This window comes from Rhagoletis pomonella, unplaced genomic scaffold (genome assembly GCF_013731165.1).
Source record: "Rhagoletis pomonella isolate Grant_MI unplaced genomic scaffold, Rhpom_1.0 Rhpom_scaffold_00011, whole genome shotgun sequence".
NCBI classification, from domain to species: Eukaryota; Metazoa; Arthropoda; class Insecta; order Diptera; family Tephritidae; genus Rhagoletis; species Rhagoletis pomonella.
Window position 1 is genome coordinate 29,690,301 of NW_023458565.1, and position 24,134 is coordinate 29,714,434.

At 36.4% G+C, this 24,134-nt stretch overlaps 1 protein-coding gene across 1 annotated transcript; it reads left to right on the forward strand.

Annotated features, from left to right (window-relative positions):
- The first annotated feature begins 7,926 nt into the window (after positions 1-7,926).
- On the forward strand, positions 7,927-12,884 carry LOC118746932 (probable cytochrome P450 316a1). The gene is made up of 4 exons (XM_036480920.1): positions 7,927-8,516; positions 11,153-11,624; positions 11,718-12,307; positions 12,370-12,884. The coding sequence occupies exons 1-4, from the start codon at positions 8,360-8,362 to the stop codon at positions 12,714-12,716; spliced, it is 1,566 nt and encodes a 521-aa protein (XP_036336813.1). The 5' UTR covers positions 7,927-8,359; the 3' UTR covers positions 12,717-12,884.
- The last annotated feature ends 11,250 nt before the right edge of the window (positions 12,885-24,134 follow it).

A 24,134-nucleotide genomic window follows, 5' to 3' on the forward strand; every position in this document is an offset into this window, starting at 1 on the left:
AAGTATTAAATATATGTTTTTTCACCCTTCCGAAACCTTCCGCTAGATGGTAAGCCGAGTTGTAACAATTTTGAGTAAATTAGCGTCCTTCAATTTCGAAATATTGAAGTTTCAAGCATTTCTTAAATTTACCGTTATATGAGAATCGGCCGTTATATTAGTCGGATTTCAATAATTTTCAACGTTTTACTTACACGTGGCAAGTACAATAACCATACCGAGTTTGGTACAAATTGGTAGAACGGTTACCGGTATACTTATATGTGATCATAAGTGGGCGGTGCCACTCCCATTTTCCAAAATTTTGTCATAAACGTATTTCTTGGTAAAGAATTGTTGCAATCATCAATTTTGAAAAAATTAGCTTCAATATTTAATGATTTATCGAAGATTTTGTATTTCTCTAAATTACCGTTATATGGGATGTGGGCGTGGTTATTGTCCGATTTTAAAAAGTTTCGGGGGTTTTTTATGCTGTACCAAGGCCAACAACTGTGCCAAGTTTGGAAGAAATTGGTGTAGCGGTTACCAAGATATACACATGTAACCATAAGTGGGCGTGGCTACGCCCATTTTCCAAAAATTTATAATATTCTTATTTTTTGTCTAAAAATTATTGTAAATATCAATTTTGAGTGAATTATCTTCAGTAGTTACTAAAATATCGCAGTTTTCGTATTTCTGAAAATTACCGTTATATGGGAAGTAGGCGTGGTTATTGAGCGATTTTAAAAATTTTCGGCCATTTGGTATGTTATGCGAAGGCCAACAACTGTGCCAAGTTTGGAAGAAATTGGTGCAGCGGTTACCAAGATATACACATGTAACCATAAGTGGGCGTGGCTACGCCCATTTTCCAAAAATTTATAATATTCTTATTTTTTGTCTAAAAATTATTGTAAATATCAATTTTGAGTGAATTATCTTCAGTAGTTACTAAAATATCGCAGTTTTCGTATTTCTGGAAATTACCGTTATATGGGAAGTGGGCGTGGTTAAAGTCCGATTTCGCCCATTTTCAATACCAACCTACCTTGGATTAAGAGAAACCTACATACCAAATTTCGTTGAGATATCTCAATTTTTGCTCGAGTTATCGTGTACACGGACAGACGGACAGACGGACAGACGGACAGACGGACAGACGGACAGACGGACAGACGGACGGACAGACAGACATGGCTTAATCGATTTCTTTTTTCATCCTGATCATTTATGTATACATTTGTCTATATCTATCTCGATTCGTTTTGGCTGTTACAAACAACCGTTATGTGAACAAAATTAATATACCCTTGTGCACAAGTGCGCTCGGGTATAAAAACAAACAGACAAAGTGCTGGGCATAGCGAAAAAAATTGGAAAATAATGCCTTAGTGCAAGTAGGATGCAAAAAGTGGTTATTTAAAAGATTTTTTTTTTTTTTGGTTTTTCTTTTTGAAAATTATTGCATTTCACAACTCAGTGACAAGTGGAAAATGAGAAAAATGCTTGACTGGTCGAATGATGAGCGCTCATTTACGTAAGTGCTACTTATAATGTAAGATTGGAAAGAATATTGGTTAGCGGAGATACATACATACATACGGTCAGCTATGGTTATTTTATTTTTCCTATCGGAATAATTATTCAGCGAAGCCTAGCATGAAATTTTCGCCTGAGAAGACTCCTAGTAAAATTTTGCGAAGAATAATTTTCTAAAATATGACAATCCTCTAACAACCCTCCAAATTTGCTTTTTGTGGCATTTCTTGAAGTAAGCGACAAAACGACCCTTTCAGGTGGGAGCTAATGGGTTAAAATGTTCTACGAAAATATTTCTTATGAAATTTTGCTACAAACATATACCGCAACCTTCAATTTCGCTCAGATATTTACTTTAACCATTTTTTCCCACAGTTTTTAAATCTACTTACATGAAAACTTTAATAGGCCATTAAATAAAAATACGAGATTTCTTTTTCAAATCCATCGCGTGTTTTACTAATAGATGCGAATACCTTACATGACAATTATGCAGAGGAGGTACTCACCTATAGTTACCATTGGCACAGTGCCTTACCAACATTTTTGAACCAATAAATATTTTTTTTTTTATAAATATATATATGCCAGCATACTGGTCTCCACTCTCACTGTGTTAGTCACCACGTGTTTCTTGCCTTGTCCCGCCCATTGCATTTCTGGGAGGCCATGAGTATAGCTGTGTAACTATAACAACATACCCGTTTTCTAAAACATGGTTTTGTATCAAACTACTCGAAATGAGCACCCTCACCGTAATTTTTTAAGCCAAATTAAAAATCAAAAGGGTTGTTATATAAAAAAAAATCATTTACTTTTCAAGTGCATATACTTAAATGACAAAAATTTTATTGACAAATTTGGCATTATTCGTCATTGGGTAAAATTTAAAAATCACGTAAATTAGGTAAAATTTAAATTTCCACCCTGTTGGGTTATAAATATCATTTCCATGAGTGTAGTTTTTTTTCTTCTAAAAAACCGCTCAAAATCAAAATTGAACGTACCTCAAACAGCATTAAATAATTGAAATTTTGTACATATACATATGTATGTATAGTAGTGAATCGAGCTCAATTAGCGCCTTAATCGAGAAATCTTGGCTAATTGTTCGATTGATTGCTTGTTTGTATTTAATAAAGCAATGATTAGATCATTTTGATGTCTCGTCAATACCATCCACACTCACACATTTCCAAATTGTTTGTCCAAATTTTACTTAAATTCACAAAAAAAAAAATTTTCATACGAAAGCATGCAACACAGTAAACCCCCACTATCAGTCGGCCGATAAGCAATTAAATTAATGCGCAAATTGCATTTTCCGACATGCTCGTTTAACTACATATTCAGGTATGTAAAATTAAATGAAAAATCTCGTCTGCTCTGAATTTTCATTTCATTCAATTTTGTCTTTGCTGTTAAATACCTCCATACGTACATATGTACATTAGACTGCATCACCAAAAAAAAGTTGCGGTTTTTCCGCCGAGATTACAAAATGTGTGGTATTTTAAGATGTCCTCCAAAATATTTCGGAACAATATTAAGATTTACGTGAGCTGGTCCGATTTGAAAATACCTCCAAAAATGGAGTTTTTCATGAATAAAAATAATTTCTTTAAGAGTTAAAAGAAGAAAAAAAACAGCACCAAAAATCTCATTACAAATTTCGATTCCGTTCAAAAATTTTTTTTAAATTTTTTTGAAAAATATTTTTATGCAAATTTTTTAAGCATAAACCGTTTTGTCATTTGAGGGTATTTCTTTGGCTTTAAATATCTTTAAGCAACTATTTTTATTCATAAAAAACTCCATTTTTGGAGTTACTTCAAATCGGCTCACATAAGTCTTAATATTTTTTCGAAATATTTTGGTGGACATCTTAAACTTTAATAGATTTTATAATTCCAATGGAAACACAGTACCGATTTTTTTCTTTATATGAGGAGTGATGCAGTCTAATGTATGCAAATGAATTGAAAATTTAAATTATTACAATTGTAGCAAAAAAAAACAACAAATACGGCGGCGGCATGTTTGAAAGCAACAAGTGTCAGTACATTTTCAGCGTAATTCGCACATGTTTATTGTTGTTGTTTGCTTTTCTGCTGTGGTGCGAATGACATATCAGCGGCAATTGCCGTTACGGCAAAGATATGAAAATTTTCCTGCAAAATGCATACATACATATATGGTTGTTGCTGTAGTTGTTGTTGTTATTGCCGCATACAGCAAGCCGCGCCTGCTGTTGATAAAAAACAGACGGACAAATGACCACTTTACGGCAACGTAATCGCATTACGAACTCCAAATATGAATTGCACAGCAATGCAAAAAAGAAAAGAAAAAAACTAAAAAAATACAAATAAAGCAATAAATAACCAAACGAAAAAGCAATAAACAGCAATGTACCTCGCAGCAAAAAAAATCGGAAAAAAATTAAAATGTCTGTGGGCGTTTGGCGTAGAAAGGGCGCAGTTAACCAGCAACTCACCCCTTCACCGACCTACCGACTGCTTCAGCATTCAAGCGGCGAGTTAGTTCGTCAGCCGGCCAGTTAGCCAGCAAGCAAAAAGTTATTAGTCGTTAAGTTAGATAGCTTTGTTGTTGTTATTGTTGGCTAGATGTGATTGCTGCGTTTCTGCACTTGTTGTTGTTGTTGTTGTTTTTGTTTTGGGTGTAGGCGGCGAGTGTGTTAATTAGATTTCATAATAAAAATGTTAGCAGCAGGCGCTTGTAATGACCATGAAAAGCTTGGCTGTGCTCGTATTTTAATTTCCGTTCCAGTCTTTGCAACGGAAATGGGCATAAAAATGTTATTTTGTTTTTGTTTTTCTTTAAGTGTTACATAAAATGCATTAAAAATATTGCAAGTTTTCTCGCTAGTTGTTTGTTGCTGTTGGTTTCTAAACTGGGGTGGTGTTTTTCTATTCAAATTCAAGTCGGTGCCACAGATTTGCTTGCTGTTGGCGTTGTTCGTTAGGTTTTAAAGAAGTGTGTTAATACTCATTGCTTCAAAGAATAAACATGCTAGGGTGGTCCTTAAAATATGAACATCTTGGCATACCTTTTTTGTGATACGTACAAAACAAACATATCCACGAAAATTTCACTTTTTTTCTAACTTTTAGGGGGCTTGAGAAAATCTAATTTTTCTTGAAATCACAAAAATTCGAAAAATCTTGACAGCTATAACTCAGATATGAATTTATATGAACAAGTTGCAATAATATGTCAAATCTATCAGATTTCAAGCCAACCTTTTGTCGAAGTTTTGCAATAAAAAAATTAAATTTTTTCGAAACCTGGTATTGGACCCTTAAATTTTTATGAAAATTTTGAATTTTTCGTGGTTGTCTTTATTCTGCATCCCATATAAAATGTAGATGTTGGTATTTTAAGGACCAGCCTAACCCATACATGTTTGTTTCTCTACAGAATACTCGCAGTTATGGAACTTAATGAAAAATAAACACTAATTTATTGATGTAGTTGTTGCTTTCAAATTATACTATGCCTTTAGTAAGTAATCCACCGACTTTAGGGCAAAGTAGATTCTTGAAAGCAAATGACTAAGGATGTAAGGCATATGAAATTTCAACTTTCTTTTTTAGTTAAACATACATACGCGGAGAGGAATAATGAAAAACCAAGAAAAATAACGTTCTGATGAAAATATGTTAAAAAGTTCCTGCAGTGAACTCCTAGAAAAAAAACACTTTCTACTGGGAGAATTATGACTGCGATCGAAAATGTTTTTTCAGTACCACATTCCATAAAATTCCAAGTCAACCGAATAAAGAAATTTTAAAAACACATTATTGACCTCAGTTATGATTCGGTTGACATGGAAATTTCCATATCGTCGTTCAAAGTACAAAACCGCGTATCAACAAAATGCGAAACCGCGATGGAGCTAGTTATCGTAACTGCCACAATACCAAGCACACAATATATCGCTGAGCGAAATTGGAACACAATTGCGAGCATCAAAAGATGAAGACAGGTGCCACAGGAACATGTGACCTAGGACGTAACTTAGGGTCTCAGGTAGAGAGTAAATATATCTAAAATGTGAGCTTGACATTAGTAGATGGTGGGTGCGGTTAGCTGACCCGTCAGGGGTCGTGTTCATGTAAACAACTGCGGCGTTTGTCCAAGTAGATGTAACTTCACTTACTGCATCGGAACTTACGCAATACTTAACGTTAGTACCGGTTCTTTGGCTATTGATTAGCTATGTACAGTCACAGAAACGGCGGTAATGCACCTTATGGCCACCCACTCGTTGCGTTTTATCTTCTTAGCTTGTGTCGCTCTAATCTTGCCTGTGGACCTCTGACACTTTATTAAAGGCCCAGCAGCTCTCAACTCCATAGCTTATGCCAACTTCTGATTTTCTTCCTTGTCAGGTTGGTAAATATCTTTGACGAACGCAACTAGAGCTTGAGGGGGCCCGAATGACTGCTTGGCTATCTGCTTAAACTTCAGTCTGGAACACCATGAGCCATATGCCTTTAGGAATTGATAGTTTTGAGTGCCTCTTCACCTGACTTTCCACGAATTAGAGATCGCTGGAAGAATCTTCTCTCTCTGGAGTTGAAGTGAACGAAGCCTGAAGTAGCATTTAGAGCAACTTCTTTCACTATTGGGCCGACATCGGTTAGCCCTGAGACAGGACCATAGTATTTCCAGTATCTGAGTACGAAGAGATTTCGGACCCCAGCTGGGCTTTTTGTTCGGGAGCTCCTGCTATGCAGACGGAGTTTGGAAGCCCTATGGCTTCTGACGACACCTCGGAATCTCTTTCGCGTGCCCTATGGCTCCGCTGGGAGTGGCGGTAGGCAGTCTACTAGCAGCTGCTGCTGAAGTTGGACTGATCTCTATCGTGCATGCTTGGTCCGGGAGTGATGATTTTTAAGCATCATCAGGCTCGTTCTGCAAAGTTAGTTTAATTGTATTTATTTTATTTAATGTTTGCGCCCACGCGTAACGGGAAATGGAAAAAAGTAAAATCTACACCGCGGTTATCTTGATACCATAGCTAGTCTCATTGAAACTGGAGACTGACCAGTATCCGGAGTCCGTATATTAGAAAACAGGCACCCCCCCTCGCCGTTCATCCTTCAGCATACGTTGTTCCACCTTGGAGTTGGAGTAATTAATTGGAAGGAGATTGGAAGGAAGCTCAGAAAAGAATTCAAGAAATGGCATGAGACCAAAGTCAGATCCATCACCCTGACTGTCTTCTAAAATCAACAACTCCTCGCAGGGAGTTTTCTTCTCCCCATCCGACTACCACAAGCCAGTGCTATAACCAGATACATGACCATAGCTATAGCCCCTTTCCAGCCGCCCTTACGTGGAGAGTGTAGCCGCACTTGCGACAGTACATGCGGCACCCACTAAGGTGTGGCGACCATCAAGAGGCTTATGCGACCATAATCATAAAATATCGTCTTATTACATTTAGAATGCAGTTTCTTATACCGATTGCTGAGTGAAAGTTGGAAATATCTTGGCAGCCGGTTCGAAAATGCCCTAACTCAGAAAATGGATCAAGAACGCCCTACTTCAGAATTTGATTGAACAAATGGTTAAAAAGCGCCCTATCTGCCGATATATTGAATTTACATTGAGACAGGGCGTTCTTGAACCATTTGCTGAATTTGGATGTTCTTCAACCAAATTCTGAAATAGGGTGATCTTGAAAAACTTGCTGAGACAGGGTGTTTTCGAACCGGCTGCCCAGATAGGTCAACGTTTCACCCAGCCGTCGATATAGTATCTGATATCCCTAAAGTTATAACATCGATTTTTGATTGATGTATCTAAACCAGTGACGATCCGCGCTAACTAAGTTCGAGTATATGAAATCAAGTAGACTAAGACGTGCGAAAATTTGTTAGCGGTATCTAGGCTACACAGTACTTATACTTAATAAGTATTCGTAGTTTTTCAAATCTCAGCTACCTGCCTGCACAGATTCAAAATTTAATATCTATTTGCTTTCGTTTTTTTTTTTGTTTGCAAACTTGTAGCGTGAGATTTGCGCTCCGATTGTGCGCTTGCGAAATCCACTTCCGTACATCAGTGCTAAGTGACACACATCGCTACTCAGTGGCTGCTGTTGACGCTGAAGTCGGCCTACTAAAGCTACTCTTATTATTCATTCATTCACCTGGTTTTTGGACCGAAAAGTGCAAATTTGACTTGAGCTCCATACTACGTCATACACAAGATACACATCTTGTTTGCTTGGTATGCAGTTATTTATAGTCATCTCACTTGCACGCTGAGCATCATGCTAACACTTTCACACTCATTACCGCTAACTAGCGAACACAAACGGCCGATAAGCAAATAAACAAAATCAACCGACCAAAGCAAACATAGTCAGTTATAGCCACAGTGAATTTGCTGGAAATAGATATAAATTCACATCTGCGCAGTTTGGCCAAGAAAATAATTCCTGGGGAAGAAATACCTAGTCTTTATTAAAGTCGTTATAAAGTTAGTGTTATTAAAATGTTAACTAAAGTATTTTCGAATTAAGACACCTGTACTACGGTGTATGAATCTGTACCCCAAGAAAGTGATATTGACGCAGTTGCACAGGAAAATTTTCAGCACCAGCAGCTGAGTTTATTGAAGTGGAAGCGGCTTTGGAGTTTGTGGAAGCAGTGACGCTGATCGTGCGCATAGACCTCTGTGTATTTTGTTACCAACAGCAGCTTGCAGCTGAAAGACGGTTGTGTGGCTTTGGTTAGGATCTTTCGCTGGCTGTTTGAGATTTTCAGTTTGTGTTCACACTTCAGTTCAACTTGTTGCAATGATCGTGATTTGCATATTCATCTCGCTAACGATCGTCTCGGCTGTGAATTATTTTAAGTCGCGTAGAAAACGTGCGCTCATCACAAATCTCAGTGGACCACTAGCTCTGCCGCTAATTGGATCAGTGCAAAAGTTCTTGCTGCTAACGCCTAAAAGTGAGTGTGGCAATAAGTGATCGGGTGTTCCTTTGTGAAGTTAATTGATCGTGTGCATAATTAGCATTTAAAGAGAATACTTTTACATACGTTTGGAAAACCCTCTTTCATAAAAAATGTAAACGACTTAAATTTGTTTTATTAATTTGTTGCGGTCTGGTCGCCGCGTTACTAGAGGTGCGCACAAGCAAGAAATATTACTAAAAAGTTTTCCCTAAGGGCGGTTAACTCTTGGCTGCCAATGGCATGCCATCGAGCTTCTCATAAAAATACATCTCTGGTTAGGGAGTGGTATATAAAACTATAGATCCATCGATCCCTTCAGAATACTCATAATTTTTGGGCATTCATTGTAGTCTTTAGCTTTTGATTTTTCTGTGGACAAACATTTTTGGGCAAATAGTTTGGTGGGCACACAAGTCCCTAAAAATTTAAGGAAAATATATTCTTTAAGGCAAATATGCATACGGAAGAGATCAAGATCTTACGGCGTGCATTACGGGTGCAATCTGAAGGAGCGCAAACTCGGTGTCGGAAGGATAGAAGATACGTTTTTATAAGCTTTTCGATTCTATCATACAAATATCCTCCAGGCGACGAGGTTGTAACCGAAGCGGGAAGCGAAAAACCACATCGGTCGTATGGTGATAGACGGAAACTACGTTCACAGCGCGTTAAATGTTCGTACGATTCGAGGTCTTGACGTAGATTTGGATCACTCATCTCACTGAAGCAAAGGTTATGCGTCCAAATGCACAACTCGACGTTGAAAAGCTGCTATCTCAAGTGACAACCAACAAATTCGTCACTTAGTTTCCGCTTCAGCTCTCGGAAAGCATTATTCAACAAGCCAGTGCCTGCCAGTAATGAAACGAAATTTTTCCTTCGCTTTGCTGTGGAAGTACCTAATCGATTTCCAGCGAGCCGACGAAAATAATTGGAATTACGAGGAATAGGAAGCTGCCGCAGAAATGAACGACGCTAACGATTCTATGAAAGAGCGTTATCAAAAGTTGAAAAAGGGAAGATAATAAGAAGTTGGTCGAAAGTCAAGAGTTCGTAAAGCATAGGATGCCATATGACAGCAAAAATGGTCTAGACGTTTCCTAGAAAGTTCGGAAGGTTTAAAACCCGAAGCGAGCTCATGTAAAAATAAGAACGGTGGACTGGTGACAGATGACCAAAGTGTGCTAAAGCAGGTAGCAGTGGCCATAATTGTGGAGATAGGGAAAATACCCAGCCCCAACGATGTTCCGTTTTCTGACCATGACGGGATTGGAATAGCAAAAGCACGGCTAAAAATTTAATAAAGTTGCAAGAGATGGATTCCTATTTTAATAGAAAAGCAGGCGACTACCGCGGTTATGAGCATCCTAAACACCTCCAATCTGCAAATTGGAAATATGACGGTTCTGATGAAGGTCCTAATGAAATTCGCTAATGACCCCACATTGCGATTGCGCGATGCAATACTTCTATAACTAGTAATTTCTAAGAAATTTGAGGTACACATTGCGGATCAAGCTCCCTGGAATGCAGGGAGGGGATGGGGAGGTTTGGTACACATCGGAATCAAACCCAGATAATGGTAAAACTAGGGCTGGTATATCTGGGCCGAACTTCAAAAACTCGATACCAATGGGTAGTTAACTCACCATCAATAGAAATTTGCGGCAGATAATGCCTTAGAAGAGACACAGCTTCGAAATATATCTGAATTTTTTTCGGACACTCAGACAGCTCTCCTGGCACATGACCGCTTCAATGTCCTAAACGCCCTCGGAGCCAAGAATAAAGTCCTCCTAGGATGGATACCGGCGTATGAGGGACATGATGGCAACGAGGTGGCTGACTGCCTAGCGAAACAAGGAACCAAAGCAGTATTTCATGGTCCGCAACCTTTTCGTGGGAGCCTTTTGTCAGCCACATAAAGAGGATCCTAAATAACTGAGTAGAGAAAATATTCAACAGACACTGGATTGAATTTTCAGGGCAGAGACAAGCCAAATGATTTATCTGTCCTTCATAAAATGTACTTAAAATATGCAGAGCGGACCTTAAACTTTCACTCTGTACTACACGGGACAATGTTCCCTTTGTTTGAATGTTCCTGCCGTTTGAAATGTTAAACGCCTTCCCATATAGGGCGGAGGGTCACGCTTAATAGATCATGTTAGATGTCGCGGTGTATATGGCTTTTATCAAGAACGACCTAGGGCGTTTTCGAATCGGCTGCCAAGATAGGTCGATCTTCCACTCAGCCGTCGATATGCAAGTAGATTTTTGCTAGAGTGGAAATTTGTCTTATGAAAGACTTTTCCTCACCGGAGAACTTTGGGAGTTGAAAGACAGATGCTAGAACTGTCCTGCAAAGTCTTGAAAATATCTTTCCGGTTAACCTAAATTTTTTATTCAAATTAATTCTAACGAAGTGCAGTAAAGTGGTACTAAGGCTGTATTTTTGCATCTGCTGCCCGAGAGCTTTCGAACTGGCCCTTACAAATCTAGATTAAAATATATGTACATATGTAAATTTATCCAAATATATTTTTTTGTAGAATTGCTAACCTCCATTATTCAAAGTGCATTCACAAGCAAATGTATGTGTTTATTAAATGAAAGTGAAATTTTCGCAGATTTTCTCTCCAAGTCACGCGAATACCTCGACCAGTTTGGTACGCTCTCACGCTGTTGGGTTTTCGATCGTCTCTTCATACTCACCGCTGACTACGAGTTTGTCACGCAGCTGTTAAATAGCGCAGATCATCTGAATACGGGCTACAACAATCTTTTGCAACCGGTATATGGCAACGGTGTGTTGAGACGAGATAATCAAGAGTGGCAACAGCGTCGTCAACTAATCACGCATGCGCTGCGACCAGAGGCACTAACAGATTTTGCGGAGGTGTTTGCAGTACAAGCGCAAGTGCTGATCGAGCGGCTGCGTGGAGAATGCGATGGCAAAAGCAGCTTCAATATACAACCATATGTGGAGAGAGCGATACTTGATGTGCTGCTAGCAACGGCCGTGGGCGTAGAAGGGAAAGCACAGGTGGAGCTAACGAAAACAGCGGATAGCGGAGCGGCGTATGCTGAAGCAGTTTTGGCGTAAGTTTTCCTTTTTTGGGTTTTTTTTTGAGCTCACAAAATAAGGAAATTGCATAATAAATAAGTACTGGTTTTTTTTGTACCATTTTTCAGGCTCATTCAACTCTTCACGTCACGTTTTCTTAGTCTACACTCTGCAAATGCCACAATCTACAGCATACTCTGTCCACTGCAGAAGCGACGTCAGAAGCGTCTACTGCAGACGATCAATCGCATACACCATGAAGTGATCGCGGAGCAACGCGCGGCCGCATCTTATACAGCTGTCGGTAAATCGAAAGGCGCCATCTACACAATCCAAGTGCATGAGTCACACGTTGAAGCAGCGCAGGCGCAGCAGCAGCGTGACACACTTTTGAAAGCACTACTTGCGGCTAACATCGCCGGCGAGTCGCTGAGTAATGCGGAAATTTGTGATGAGCTAAATACGTTCATCTTTCAAGGCTGCCTGCTAACACCGGCGGCAATATCATTTACGTTGGTGATGATTTCACGACATCCCAGCGTACAGCAGAAAGTGCTCGAGGAGCTGTTGCGCGTTTGGCCGAAGGGAGTGGCACGCGATTTTACAGCAGAGAATTTGATGAAACTTAAATATTTGGAGTGCGTAATTAATGAGACGCTAAGACTGTATCCACCACAGCCAATAATCGCGCGCGATCTAAAGCGGAATTTCAACTATAGTAAGTTTTGACACATTTAGCTCAGAAAATAGTGAAATTTTAAAACTTTATTTAAATTTTAGCACACTTGCGGTTACGAAATGCCGTACTACCCGCTGAGTCCGAAATTTATATAAATATTTTTGAAATACTTCGTCAATCAGAGTTCTTCACGGATCCAGAATGTTTTCGGCCGGAACGCTTTAGTTCCGTCGATGCCGCTGAAAATACAGAAATGCTCGCATGGGGCCTTGGTCCACGCAGTTGTTTGGCTCAAAGGTACACCATGCTTTTGATGAAATCTGTGATTGCCCAACTATTGTTGGCCTATGAAGTCTTGCCATTTGGCGAGGAATTGTGTTTGGAAGTGAAAATTGTTTTGAGTTCGTCGAGTGGTTGGCAGTTGGCGTTAAAAGAGCGCGATTACTAGAATTTTAAGTGTTTAGTTTATTTTTGTAGTTTTGGTAGTTTAAGCTAGCTTTAAAGGCTCCTATTTGTACATATATGTATATTTGTATGATTTGAATAAAATGTATAGCATAGGCAGTTATTTAGTCACAGCCAATCAAAATATACACTTATACATATATGGGACGTTCCATACCAAAATGGAGGGGGTTCACACTTCATGTGTTTGATTTGTTTAAAATTTTTAGGGTTGATGGATAAACATAAATTAAAAATAAATATGAAATTTGAGCTTGACAATACATTTTGAACAACTTTACAGCACAAAAACAAAACGGAATCGATCTAATGTTTTTGCAAATATCTCGAGAACGCACAGTGGTTCAGATAGCAGATCTAGCTGGACGAAAGTCAAAATTTTTTTGTTTTTAAAATACTTAATGGTACTTGGAATACATTCCTGACAATACATTCAAATAGAAAATGCATTTATTAAAGCATTAACATATGAAAACAAACAAAAAAAGGTAAGTCAACGCCGCCTATTTGAGAACTCTATTTTAAAAGCTGAAATTTAACTTAAAAGACTGCTAATTGCACTCACAAATATTTGCATAATTGCAAATTGACTTTATAAACAAAAAATTACACTTATTCCGCTATAGATTCAGAGGTCATAACGCATTTATGTCCACATTGGTATAAGCAAATTTATTCTGGAAAATCGTCGTTTTGATTAATTAAAAAAATAAATTAAAGAGTAGGAAAAGTAAAGGCCGCCGAAGGCCGTTATAAAACCACTTGCATATTATTCTTTACACCTTCGCAAATGCAGTGGGTAAGTTCGATAACCAAGTCTAACCAATTGGCTTAGATATTTACATTTTAGTGACGGTATGTCAAATCTCAAAATTCAAAAGTAATTATTAACAGGAATGTATCTGAATATAAATATAAGATCAGTGGCGGATCCACGGGGGGAGGAGGGGAGGGGTTGCGTGTTAAAACAGAAAAATACTTGGAGTTATAAAACCTTTGGTTATGTAAGAGTTAAACAAAAATAGTACCTCGCGAATTTTCTGCTTTCTGAAATTAAAAAATTATACAACAGGCATGCAAATCTTTAAGCGCTGTTATAAAATTTTTTCTGAAATTTATTTGTGTTTCCTGCTGTGATCTTAAATTTTAGTCATGGTAAATAAAATCCTAAGAAGTGAGTTGTTTGACAATTGGTGTTGCTGAAACTTCTAAAAGACAACAAGGTGTCCGTGATTATGTGATTAGTAAATTGAAAGAATTATCTGATGAAAATTCTCGTTTCGAAGTAAATAAAGTAAATTAAGTAAATGACTTTAGATTCGTAATCAGCAACCCAGAAAATCCCCAGATACCCAGTTACATAGAAATCTACCGATTTTTTTAAATTTTCGTCCGCCATATTGGATCCGCCATTTTGAATTTTTGGTAAATGACTTTAGATATGTAATCAGCGACCCAGAAACCCCCCAGATACCCAGTTTCATAGAAATCTACCGATTTTTTTAAATTTTCGTCCGCCATATTGGATCCGCCATTTTGAATTTTTGATAAGTGACTTCAGATTCGTAATCAGTGACTCAAAAATCCCCTAGGTAAGAAGTGGTATAAAGATCCATCAACGAGTATTTGTTTAGATAGTTTCGTCCAGCTAGATTTGCGATCCGAACCACTGTGGAACGTGGCGAGGAAAAAATGTGAAAAAAACACACATACACACATCAAAATTCTCTATGAAAAGAAATATTAAAAATTTTTTTTGTTTTACATTTTTCACATAAAATTTTTTTGATAAAAAAAATAGTTTTTTAGAATATGCCATCTCAGAACTACCATTGTGGTTTTTTAAATTTTTTTGAGATGGCATATTTTCAAAAACTAATTTTTTTATCAAAAAATTTATATGTGAAACATTAATTGAATTTTGATTTGTTTATTTGTGATTTTTTTTCAAAATTTTTTCCTCGCCCCGTTCTTGAGATATTTGGAAAAAATTTTAAAAATGTATTATCAAGCTCAAATTTCACTTTTATTTATTATTTATGTTTATCCATCAACCTTAAATAACTGTGACGCCGTAGAATAAAATAGGACTTCCAATGACTGTGTGGTGATAAACAAATATTAAACATACATACATATTTAGGTACCCTCGAATAGCATATTCTTTCGCCGTTAAATACAAAACAAAAAAGAATCTTAACATGAGACGAAAAAAAAACAAATATAAAATCAGATAGCCCTTGGTATCGAAGGGAAAGAAAAAATTAATATCGAGGTTTAACCAACACAACTTGAACGTTGCATCTTCTATTCATATTAATTAATTTGGTTTTACTTTTTTGTGACAACAGATATATTTTTAACATTTCTATTACGCATGCGCTATATCCGTGGTCACGTATTCACTAACATTCGATTACAAGCAAATTAAAAAACAGTGATGAGCGCCGTCGGATACATTCCACAATGTTTCAGCAACATGTTGCTACTATTAATGCAAATACATAGTATAACATTGAGTTTGCAATGAAAGCAGTCGGCAATCATTTTGAAATCAATTCTGTTGGAATAACGACGAGGAATAACGGAAAATTTTATGTATCAATATTTTTTTTGCATGATTTTAAGCCTATTGCAAAAAAAAAGACTTGGCCTTTTTTATAGCCCAATTCTGTATAGGTGACACAAATTTTTTTTACTGACAAATTTAAACTTTTGCAAATATTTTCTTATATGACCATATCTTTAGAGAAGGTCTACTGCAATTTTTTTTTTTACCAACTAGCTAGCAGTCTGCTCAAAGTGTTGGGAGCGATGAGAAATTTACCGAAAGCATCGAGGTGCTTGGAAATTCTCTATGAAATGCCCTAAAATTTTTTCCTTGCACCAAAATGTGTAGGCATCATCGAGTGTTCTAAGGACTGCGTTAAATAAAATTGTGCTTCATACTTGCTACCATATTGTACTATCGAAATATTCAAATTCAATTTTTTGTATTTGGTGTATATATATTAACTCTGTATTGAATGCCAAAAGTCGGACTGAAGACCTTCAAAGTATAAAACGTACCAGAAAATAACTATTCCTAGAAAGAAAACGCAAAAGGATGAGATAATTGCTGAAACATTTTTTTTAATGCGTTTGCTGCGTACGAGATTATGAGACGTTCCTTTTGGTGGAATTTTCTTAGCATCGGGGACAGGCACTTTGTGCTGCCAATTCTCGAGGAAATGTCAGTGAAAAATTAAGGCAAAAAGAGTGAATTTTTTTTTTTAAGAATTACTTAATGGCTGGTTATCTGCACCTGGGGGCAATAGAAGCAGCTCATTCGTGAAATCGAGGGCAATTAACCATGAAGGAGTTTCAAATGAATAACGGTAATTTAGTGCTAAGAGAAGTCAATCCAATAAACTGTCCCCAAAGAATGTAGAAAACCAAGACCGAATCAGTGCTCGGACTGTGAAAAAAATTCTGTGTGGTAGAATCTGGGAAAAATGCTGTAGATTAAAAAAAATATTGCAGATCTCAGTTTTAAGTTTGTTTATTATTTATCTCTTTTTTATTTATTACGAAATAGAAAGTATGATAAGTGTTGGACAAAGTAATGGGGTCGCGACATGTTGACAAATTTTGATATTTTTAGGATGTGTTTAATTTTTATTATTTTTTACACAAGTATAGCTTATAGCCTAACAAAAATCATATAAACCAAAATTCCAAACTTTGTGCAAAAATTATAAAAATTCAACAAGTTTTCACTAAAATTTCAAACATTTTATTCAAAATTTTTTAGAAAAGTCTGCAGTGTTATAGCCCATTAAATTTTATTATAATAAAGTTAAGTTTCAAGTGGCTACAAAATACCGTTGATTTGTATTTTTATTTGTATTTTTATTTAATTTTTTTTTTTGACAAAGTCACGCATTTCATTCGATATAAAAATATGCTTGGAGCATACATATATACCTTGAAAGGTTTCTGCAACTTTGCAGGGTGCTGCCAGCCTTTTTCCATAACATAGTTTTCATTGTTGGAAAGTGTTTTCCTCATCAAATTAAAAAAGAAAGAAAATAATGACGAGGAGAAATAAATTTACTCCAAAACGCGAATGTGTGGTATTCTAATCTTTTTCCGTATGTGCCTATCAGACAGTGCCCGGTGATTACCCCGACTACTCAGCCGAGGAGCATTTTGATGTCAGCAGGTTGAGAGTCTTCCTGCATTTTATGGTCACTTTGGACGTTGCTTCGTTAGAATTGAGAGATTTGAGAGCAGAATAGATAGCAATAGGCCGTCCACGATTGGCGGAGGTTGTAAGCCACCGAACCGCCTCCATTATGGCGTTTAATTCTGCTTGAAAACGCTACAATGGTCCGGTAAGCGAAAACTGTCAATTAGCGCGAGTTCGTCAGAGTAGATCCCGCTACCCACTCTTTTGTTAAGCTTGGTACCATCTGTATATATGGCCGTAGACCTGGGTTCAGGTCTGTGGCTCTTTCCCACTCGTTCCTCTCTGGGATTCTTGGGGAGAATTTAATGTCTAACCAAAGTAGAGGAGTGGTATAATCTATCTGTCGTAGATTATCTGGTAGGGTTTCAAGTACTTTTGCGTGTCCGAATCTGAGGTCTCTCCACGGCTGGATTGTATTTAACCTGCCGGCCCGAAATTTGCTGTAGAGATCCACAGCTGGAAGATTTTAGATTATTTCCAGAGATTTGGTGCGTGTAGAGGGCAGGGCTTCGGTGATGAGCATGGCAGCCGTCCTCTGCACCTGTTCCACCTTGGCTCTGGATATGGTGTTGTTTAGCGCAGGTCACCATATGGAGACCCCGTAGAAAAGGATGGGTCTTATCATAGCTGTGTACATCCAGTTTACTATGATGGAAAGTAGCTATGTGAAGAAATTGAATATTTTATGGTAGACTTTTCTTAAAACTTCCCTGATAAAAGCCGAACGAAAACAAAGAAAGTGTTGTCATTCTTCTGCAGGAGTTAATATTAGGACCGTAGGACCTGGGTTCGATCCCTAGTCCGAGTAACATTTTAACTATAAAACGCTTCTTATAACAGCGGTTGCCCTTCGACAGGCAGTGGAAGACCTCGGAATGTATTTCTTTGCAAGGGCTCCTCATTAAAAACTTTTATCGTTCGGGGGTGGCGTAAAATTGTAGGTCTCTCCATATCTATGTAAAAAAGAAGTCAGGCTACATATTTCCAAAAAACTGTACAAGGTCCCTTAAATGGAGAATTTTTTAAGTTTGTATATGTTCATTAGATCAGGTCGGTCGCCATTAAACTAAAAAAAGTTTATAAATAGTCCTGTCTGGTTGAAAGCTTACGAGTTAGAATTTTCCTCCGCTCTACCTTCGAGTGAAAAACAGAAAAAACTTCCGTTTTCCCCATAACTTTTAGATTTGTGAACTGATTCTAAGGTCTGCCACTTCATTGATAAAAAATAATTCTTCCAGATTTTTGGGAACCAATATTGTCTTGGCCAGCTAGCAACTGAAAAAGTTGAGTTGATGAGATGATTTTCAAGGGATATATAATATTCAAAAATACATTTTCAACGATTTAGCACACTTTTATATAAACCGGAATACAAATGCATTAGTTATGGAAAACATATGATTTTGACTGGCTTTAGAGCCTGGCTAGAGCGGAAACTTTTATGTCACAAAGCTCCTGTCAAAGTAAGCTTTCATACTAGGGTGGTAGTTAAAAACTGTTTTCACGAGCCAGCTTAATGTACATATGTATATGTAAATATGTAGCTATATATTCAGAATTACTTTTTTGTGCAAAAATCAAATATTCACATTATTGACTATTTCGCTCTTAAAAAGCTAAATTATTCATTATTCAAACACTTATATGTATGTATGTATGGATTCCCCTCGCCCTTTCCAATAACTTCTTTCCACTACAAAACATTCACTTGCACTGCAAAAACCCCCCGCCCCCCCCTGACTGATTAAAACACAACCAATATTTTCTTACCCCAAAAACATTTCATCATCCATTTCTTAACATTCGATGCCAAGCCAACAATGATTGGCCAAGAATGAAAATTCCAATACACACAAAAGGTGTGGTGTTAGAATGCGATTTCTCCAAGGATGTGGTGTACTCAATACAATTCTGCTCAGCGCCTCTTCTACATACACTTCTTCACGTGCATACATATCGAAGCCATAACAAAACTTGGCATTGGCAACAGACACAACATTGGTTTAGGGATACACATTCCAGCCATACAAATTTTACTGCTTGTATGTGTGAGTGTTAGTGTGTGTGCTTTTAGGGGCGCACATGCTCCCTCCGTTGGCTTTATTAGTTAACAACCAGTGAACAACGCCAAAACATTGGTTGATGGTGGCGCAAGCGGGGAAGCCAGCAGCAATATTTGTATTACTGCATTTTAGGAGCGTGATAACATCAGCAACATTGCGAGCAGCTGATGAGTATATTTGTAAGTACATACAAGCGCTCATATGTTCAATATACATACATACATACAATATAAGCTACAAATTGTTGTTGCTATGCGTGAAAAAAAAATTGTGTCGCGTCGACACTTCGCGCGGTTCTGTGACATTTTCCAATGGCTATGTTGACAGCGCAAAAATTGGTAGGATGGTGGAGTTAGCAGGCATGCCTGGCGTTAGCAGAGCTCATAGCAGTTGCTGTTACAGTAGCAGAATCCATAGCAGGATATAACGGCAACATGTGTACTAAAGGACCTTCGCAACTGTGTGCCGAGTTATGCGCAGTTTTGGAGTCAGTTCGATTGTAGTTTTGAGGGGAGTAGGTTGTGTTATTGGCATTGAACGGGTATTAAGCTGCAAAGTTGACGTAATTAAATGAAAATTTATACGTCAAATCGTCTGATAAAATGTATTTTTTTCAGTCAGCTTAATATATTTCTCTCAACACTAGATTTGGTAAATATAACCAAATAATGAAGTTATGACCAAATCATGTGTTGAAAGCAATATATTCAGTTTACACTAATAATGCCAGTTTTTTCTAGTTTTTAAGACTTTTGGAGAGGTTTTCTAACTTACCACGTCCTTAAACTTAAGACGTACAAAATTACTTACCGGAACTCCCTTCTTTGGAACTAAAATGAGGCTATATACATACAAACATATATATTTTATATTTGTTATATCTTTAAAGGTCTTTGGATGACTTTGGCAGGACTTGAAATGGACTGGATAAACTCCAGTTTTTCGATAAATATCGATAATTTGATATACATCGATAATTCAAAGCATTTCAAAAACAATAAAATCCAATAACTCACTAAAATACGATAGCTCAACAAATTTCTACAATTTTCGAAAAATTTCGATAATTCCGCATTTCAAGGGTTTGATAAATTTCGACATCTCAAAAATGTATACATCTCGATATAAATCGATAACTCAAAAACTTTCAATACATCCATAAATTTCGATAACTCAGCTAATTTTGGTAGCTCCATATTTTTCGAAAGCTATCGACAAATTCCGATAACTCGTTATGCTCTGATAACACGATAAAATTCGATAGGAAATGATAGCTTGGTAAACTTATATAACCTTGAAATTACGATAACTCGATATATTTTGTAAAAGGCCAAAAACTTCGATTGTATAAATCAATAAACTTCAGTAAATCAATAAATATCGATAACGCGATAAGCTGAAAGAACTCGATGCATTACGATAACTCGATAAATTTCATAAGCGTTATAAATAATGATAATTTAAAAAATGTCAGTAATTTGGTAAATTTCAATAACTTGACAAATTTCGATAATTCCATAATTTTTTTTAGCTCAATAACTATCCGTAAATTTCGACAATATACATGGATCAATTTGAATAATTCGATACGGTACTCAATAAACATGGATAACTTCGTTAACGTACTTAGTGATTCGATAAATTTCGGTAACTTGATAACTTTCGATAGCTAAACTTTTTATGATTGAATTCCTATCGAAAAAAAAAGTTTTCTTGCCATTTCAGTTACCCTAATTCTTATGCGTTTCTAATTTTTTTCGTTTTTGTCTTAATTTTGCCTTCACTTTTTGTCTAAACCTTATACGAAGTAAAACATAAAAGCGAAAACTTCAAATTGAACAGAATGCAACACAAATATAGAATTTAAACGACGATTTCAATCAATTTTGAGACCATAAGTATGGGAAGCTGACATACGGTATGACGTAAAAAGACAAAAACGGCTGTTCCGCGTAGCTTTTCATAAGTTCTAGAGTTTCTGAAAGAAACAAAAAGTTCAGCAAAAGAACGCAGAAAAAAATTGTGAAAAAAGTAAAAAAGTTGAATGTTTGAAAGAAATTAAAATTTAAACTTTTCAGTGTAGCTTTTCAATACTTCTGAAGTTCCGGAAAAGAAAAAAGAAAAATATACAAAATTACACCGAAAAAGAATTTTTTCAAAAAGTCGAAAAACTTCACTTTTTGAAAAAAAAAAATATACAAATTAAAACGGTTCTGAATAGCTTTTCAATCGTTCTAGAGCTCCTGATAAGCCTGATAAGGGAAAAACAGTTATACAAAATTACACCGAAAAAGGCATTTAAAAAAAATCTAAAAGTGGAATGTTTGAAAAAAATAAAAATTAAAACTGTTCTGAGTAGCTTTTCAACAGATCTAGAGTTCCTAAAAAGAAAAAAAAAAATTCAAAAAATTAAAACTGTTCAGGTTTTTATAACTATTGGAAAGCTACTCAGAATAGCTTGTTTTTGTCTTTTTGCGTCATACCTTACGGCCACTTCAGAGACATCGTAAAAACTCTCTTCTTCTACAGAAAAATACCTTTCCAATGGTGTTCCCGGTTCCTCTTTTCTAAGTTTACATAAACACTGTAAAAAATATAGACATTTTAGCTTAGCATTTAAACAGTTCTCATTTGAATACCATTAACAACCGTTGGGCAACTATTAAGAAACATATGGTTAGATAGGACCCAAAATATAATTGGGACTTGAGAATGGCATCTAAGAAGCTTGGGGCATAAGGTCAAAACAAATCAAATTCCATGTCGGATGGAATGCAGCCATTATATAAATAAAAGGCAAATATATCTACATCATACATCAAGCTGATTTTTTGTGTTTATTGGTATGTAAAGCTGTTTAAGGTTTAAAATTTAATTTAATTATTATATGTTTTTGTTATTTTATGGCCTTATAACAATTATATTCAAAATTGTTGAATTTAATTATTGTATGTTACTCATACGCCCCCTCCGACTCAAAGTTTACAACAGGAAATCAATACTTTTTAGTTATAACGAATGACACTTTGGAGGTGAACAAAGCTTCAACAAAAACCTACTGACGAAAGCTCCAAAAAATTCAAATTAGAGTTTCAACCTACTGTAGTGTTCTTAGTATGTAGTGCTTTTTCAGGTGAGAAATGCAGTCGAGAAATTGTCTGCCGAGGGGCTCTTTGAATAGTAATAATGTCTGAATCGATACATATTTGAAAAAAATTTATATATGAAGAACTTGATTTTAACAATCCAGACTTTCCATTAAATTTGGCTTACAGGTCTTCGCTAATGATCGCCTATCTCGCACATCCTCTTGGAGTTATCTATAGAGAAATCAATCTACATTTTCTTAAACCAGGAATATTGCTCATCTAAATGTACTTTAGAATTTAGAGAACGATAACATTTTTCAGATTTGCTTAATACTAGAGATGGAGAATGATCAGAGAGAGCTTTTACTGTATGGGCGTCAATGCAAAAGCTTTAAAAAACCTGTTCGCCCATTGGGTTTTTGATATGAATAATTTAAAAAAGTCAAAATATACCAGGTAGCTTGAATCCGTTGAAGTTGATAGTCCACGATGAAACTCCCAAGGGTCTTGACTGTTTTCATTCAGAATATCCAAAGCGAAAATATCGAGAGATTTGCTTAGGATTACTTTGCTTAATATCGCACAGCAAAACTCGTCTGTATAGTTATTCACTAGAATGATCTTTTTGATTGGGGCCACTGGCAAATAAAGTTTAATGCAATGTACTTTGGAAAGAATCTCCGTCTCACCTTGTCAACTTAGGGTCGGAAATAAACCGGTTTAGGCATTGTGCCATCTTCAGTGTCATCATACGTTCTTGTTCTGAGACGGAAACTCGTTCAAAAGTACAACATATAATTACCCTGCCGGAAGGATCAACCAACACCAAGGTTTTAGAATAATCGATATAGCGGTCATACGGAGCAAGTGCTCTCTTTCTGTTTACAGCTTTGAAAATGGATATGTGTGCAACTGTTAGTTAGTATAGGCATGGGCATGATGCCTATACTTTTTATGTAGTATTAAGCATACTTTTCTTTGATGTCAAAATTGGATACTGCGGGTTTTTTCGCCAAAATACTGTCTTTGCACGCACAAAAACTATCTTGTGCTACCTAAATTTTTTAATGCACAGAAGTGGTATAAATTTTTTCAATCGTTGATACAAAATGATTTAAGCTAACAGCGAATTGTTCCTGGAGACATGTTGTATAAACGCATATATATATTATATAGTCATGTGAAAGATAATAGGCACACGACATTTTTACCAGCCTTGGCTATTTTTTGTTTTGCTTGTTTAATGTTTATTATAATTTATTTTCTATAAAAATAAAGCTCATTATCTAACAAAAATATATACATAAGTCCAGGTTTCAAGCTTTGTAGAAAATTTTTAAAAATTCAAAAATAATTTACAACAACAAACTTTTTTTAAGAATTCTAAGTATGCAGTTTTATAGCCGATTAAATTCTGGCTTCAGAAAGTGCGAGTTTTAAGAGGCTAAGAATTCGCGTTGATTTTTCATATTTTTTTTGTCGACGGCGTTATTTTTTCCATCTATATATATAAATGAATTGCTGTTCGTTAGTCTCGCTAAAACTCGAGAACGGCTGGACCGATTTGACTAATTTTGGTCTTGAATTATTTGTGGAAGTCCAGGGAAGGTTTAGAAGGTGAGTAAATATGATAAAAATGCTAAGAATTTAATAAAAACAACAACTTTGTTTTTCCTTAGAAATAGGGATGGTCGATTATCATTGTACACGGAAAACTCTATGAAATTGTGAAATCGTGACGTCTTAGCTTTCTTAATTTTTTGGCAATAACAACAAAAAGTTTTAATTTTTTTTTATCGAAAAACCTTCCACACAGGAGGTCCAAAATAGTACTTTTTACATAATTGAAATCGGTTCAGCCGTTTGGTCAGGCATCGCGGTCATTTTTATGTATATAGATATCTCTGGAAATGTTCATGGTAGAGTACTGGAACTTGGTTTGGAGATATATGAAATCAATCACATACTCATTGTACAATCAACCGATTGTTATGAGGGAACACCCTAATGCCTTCTCT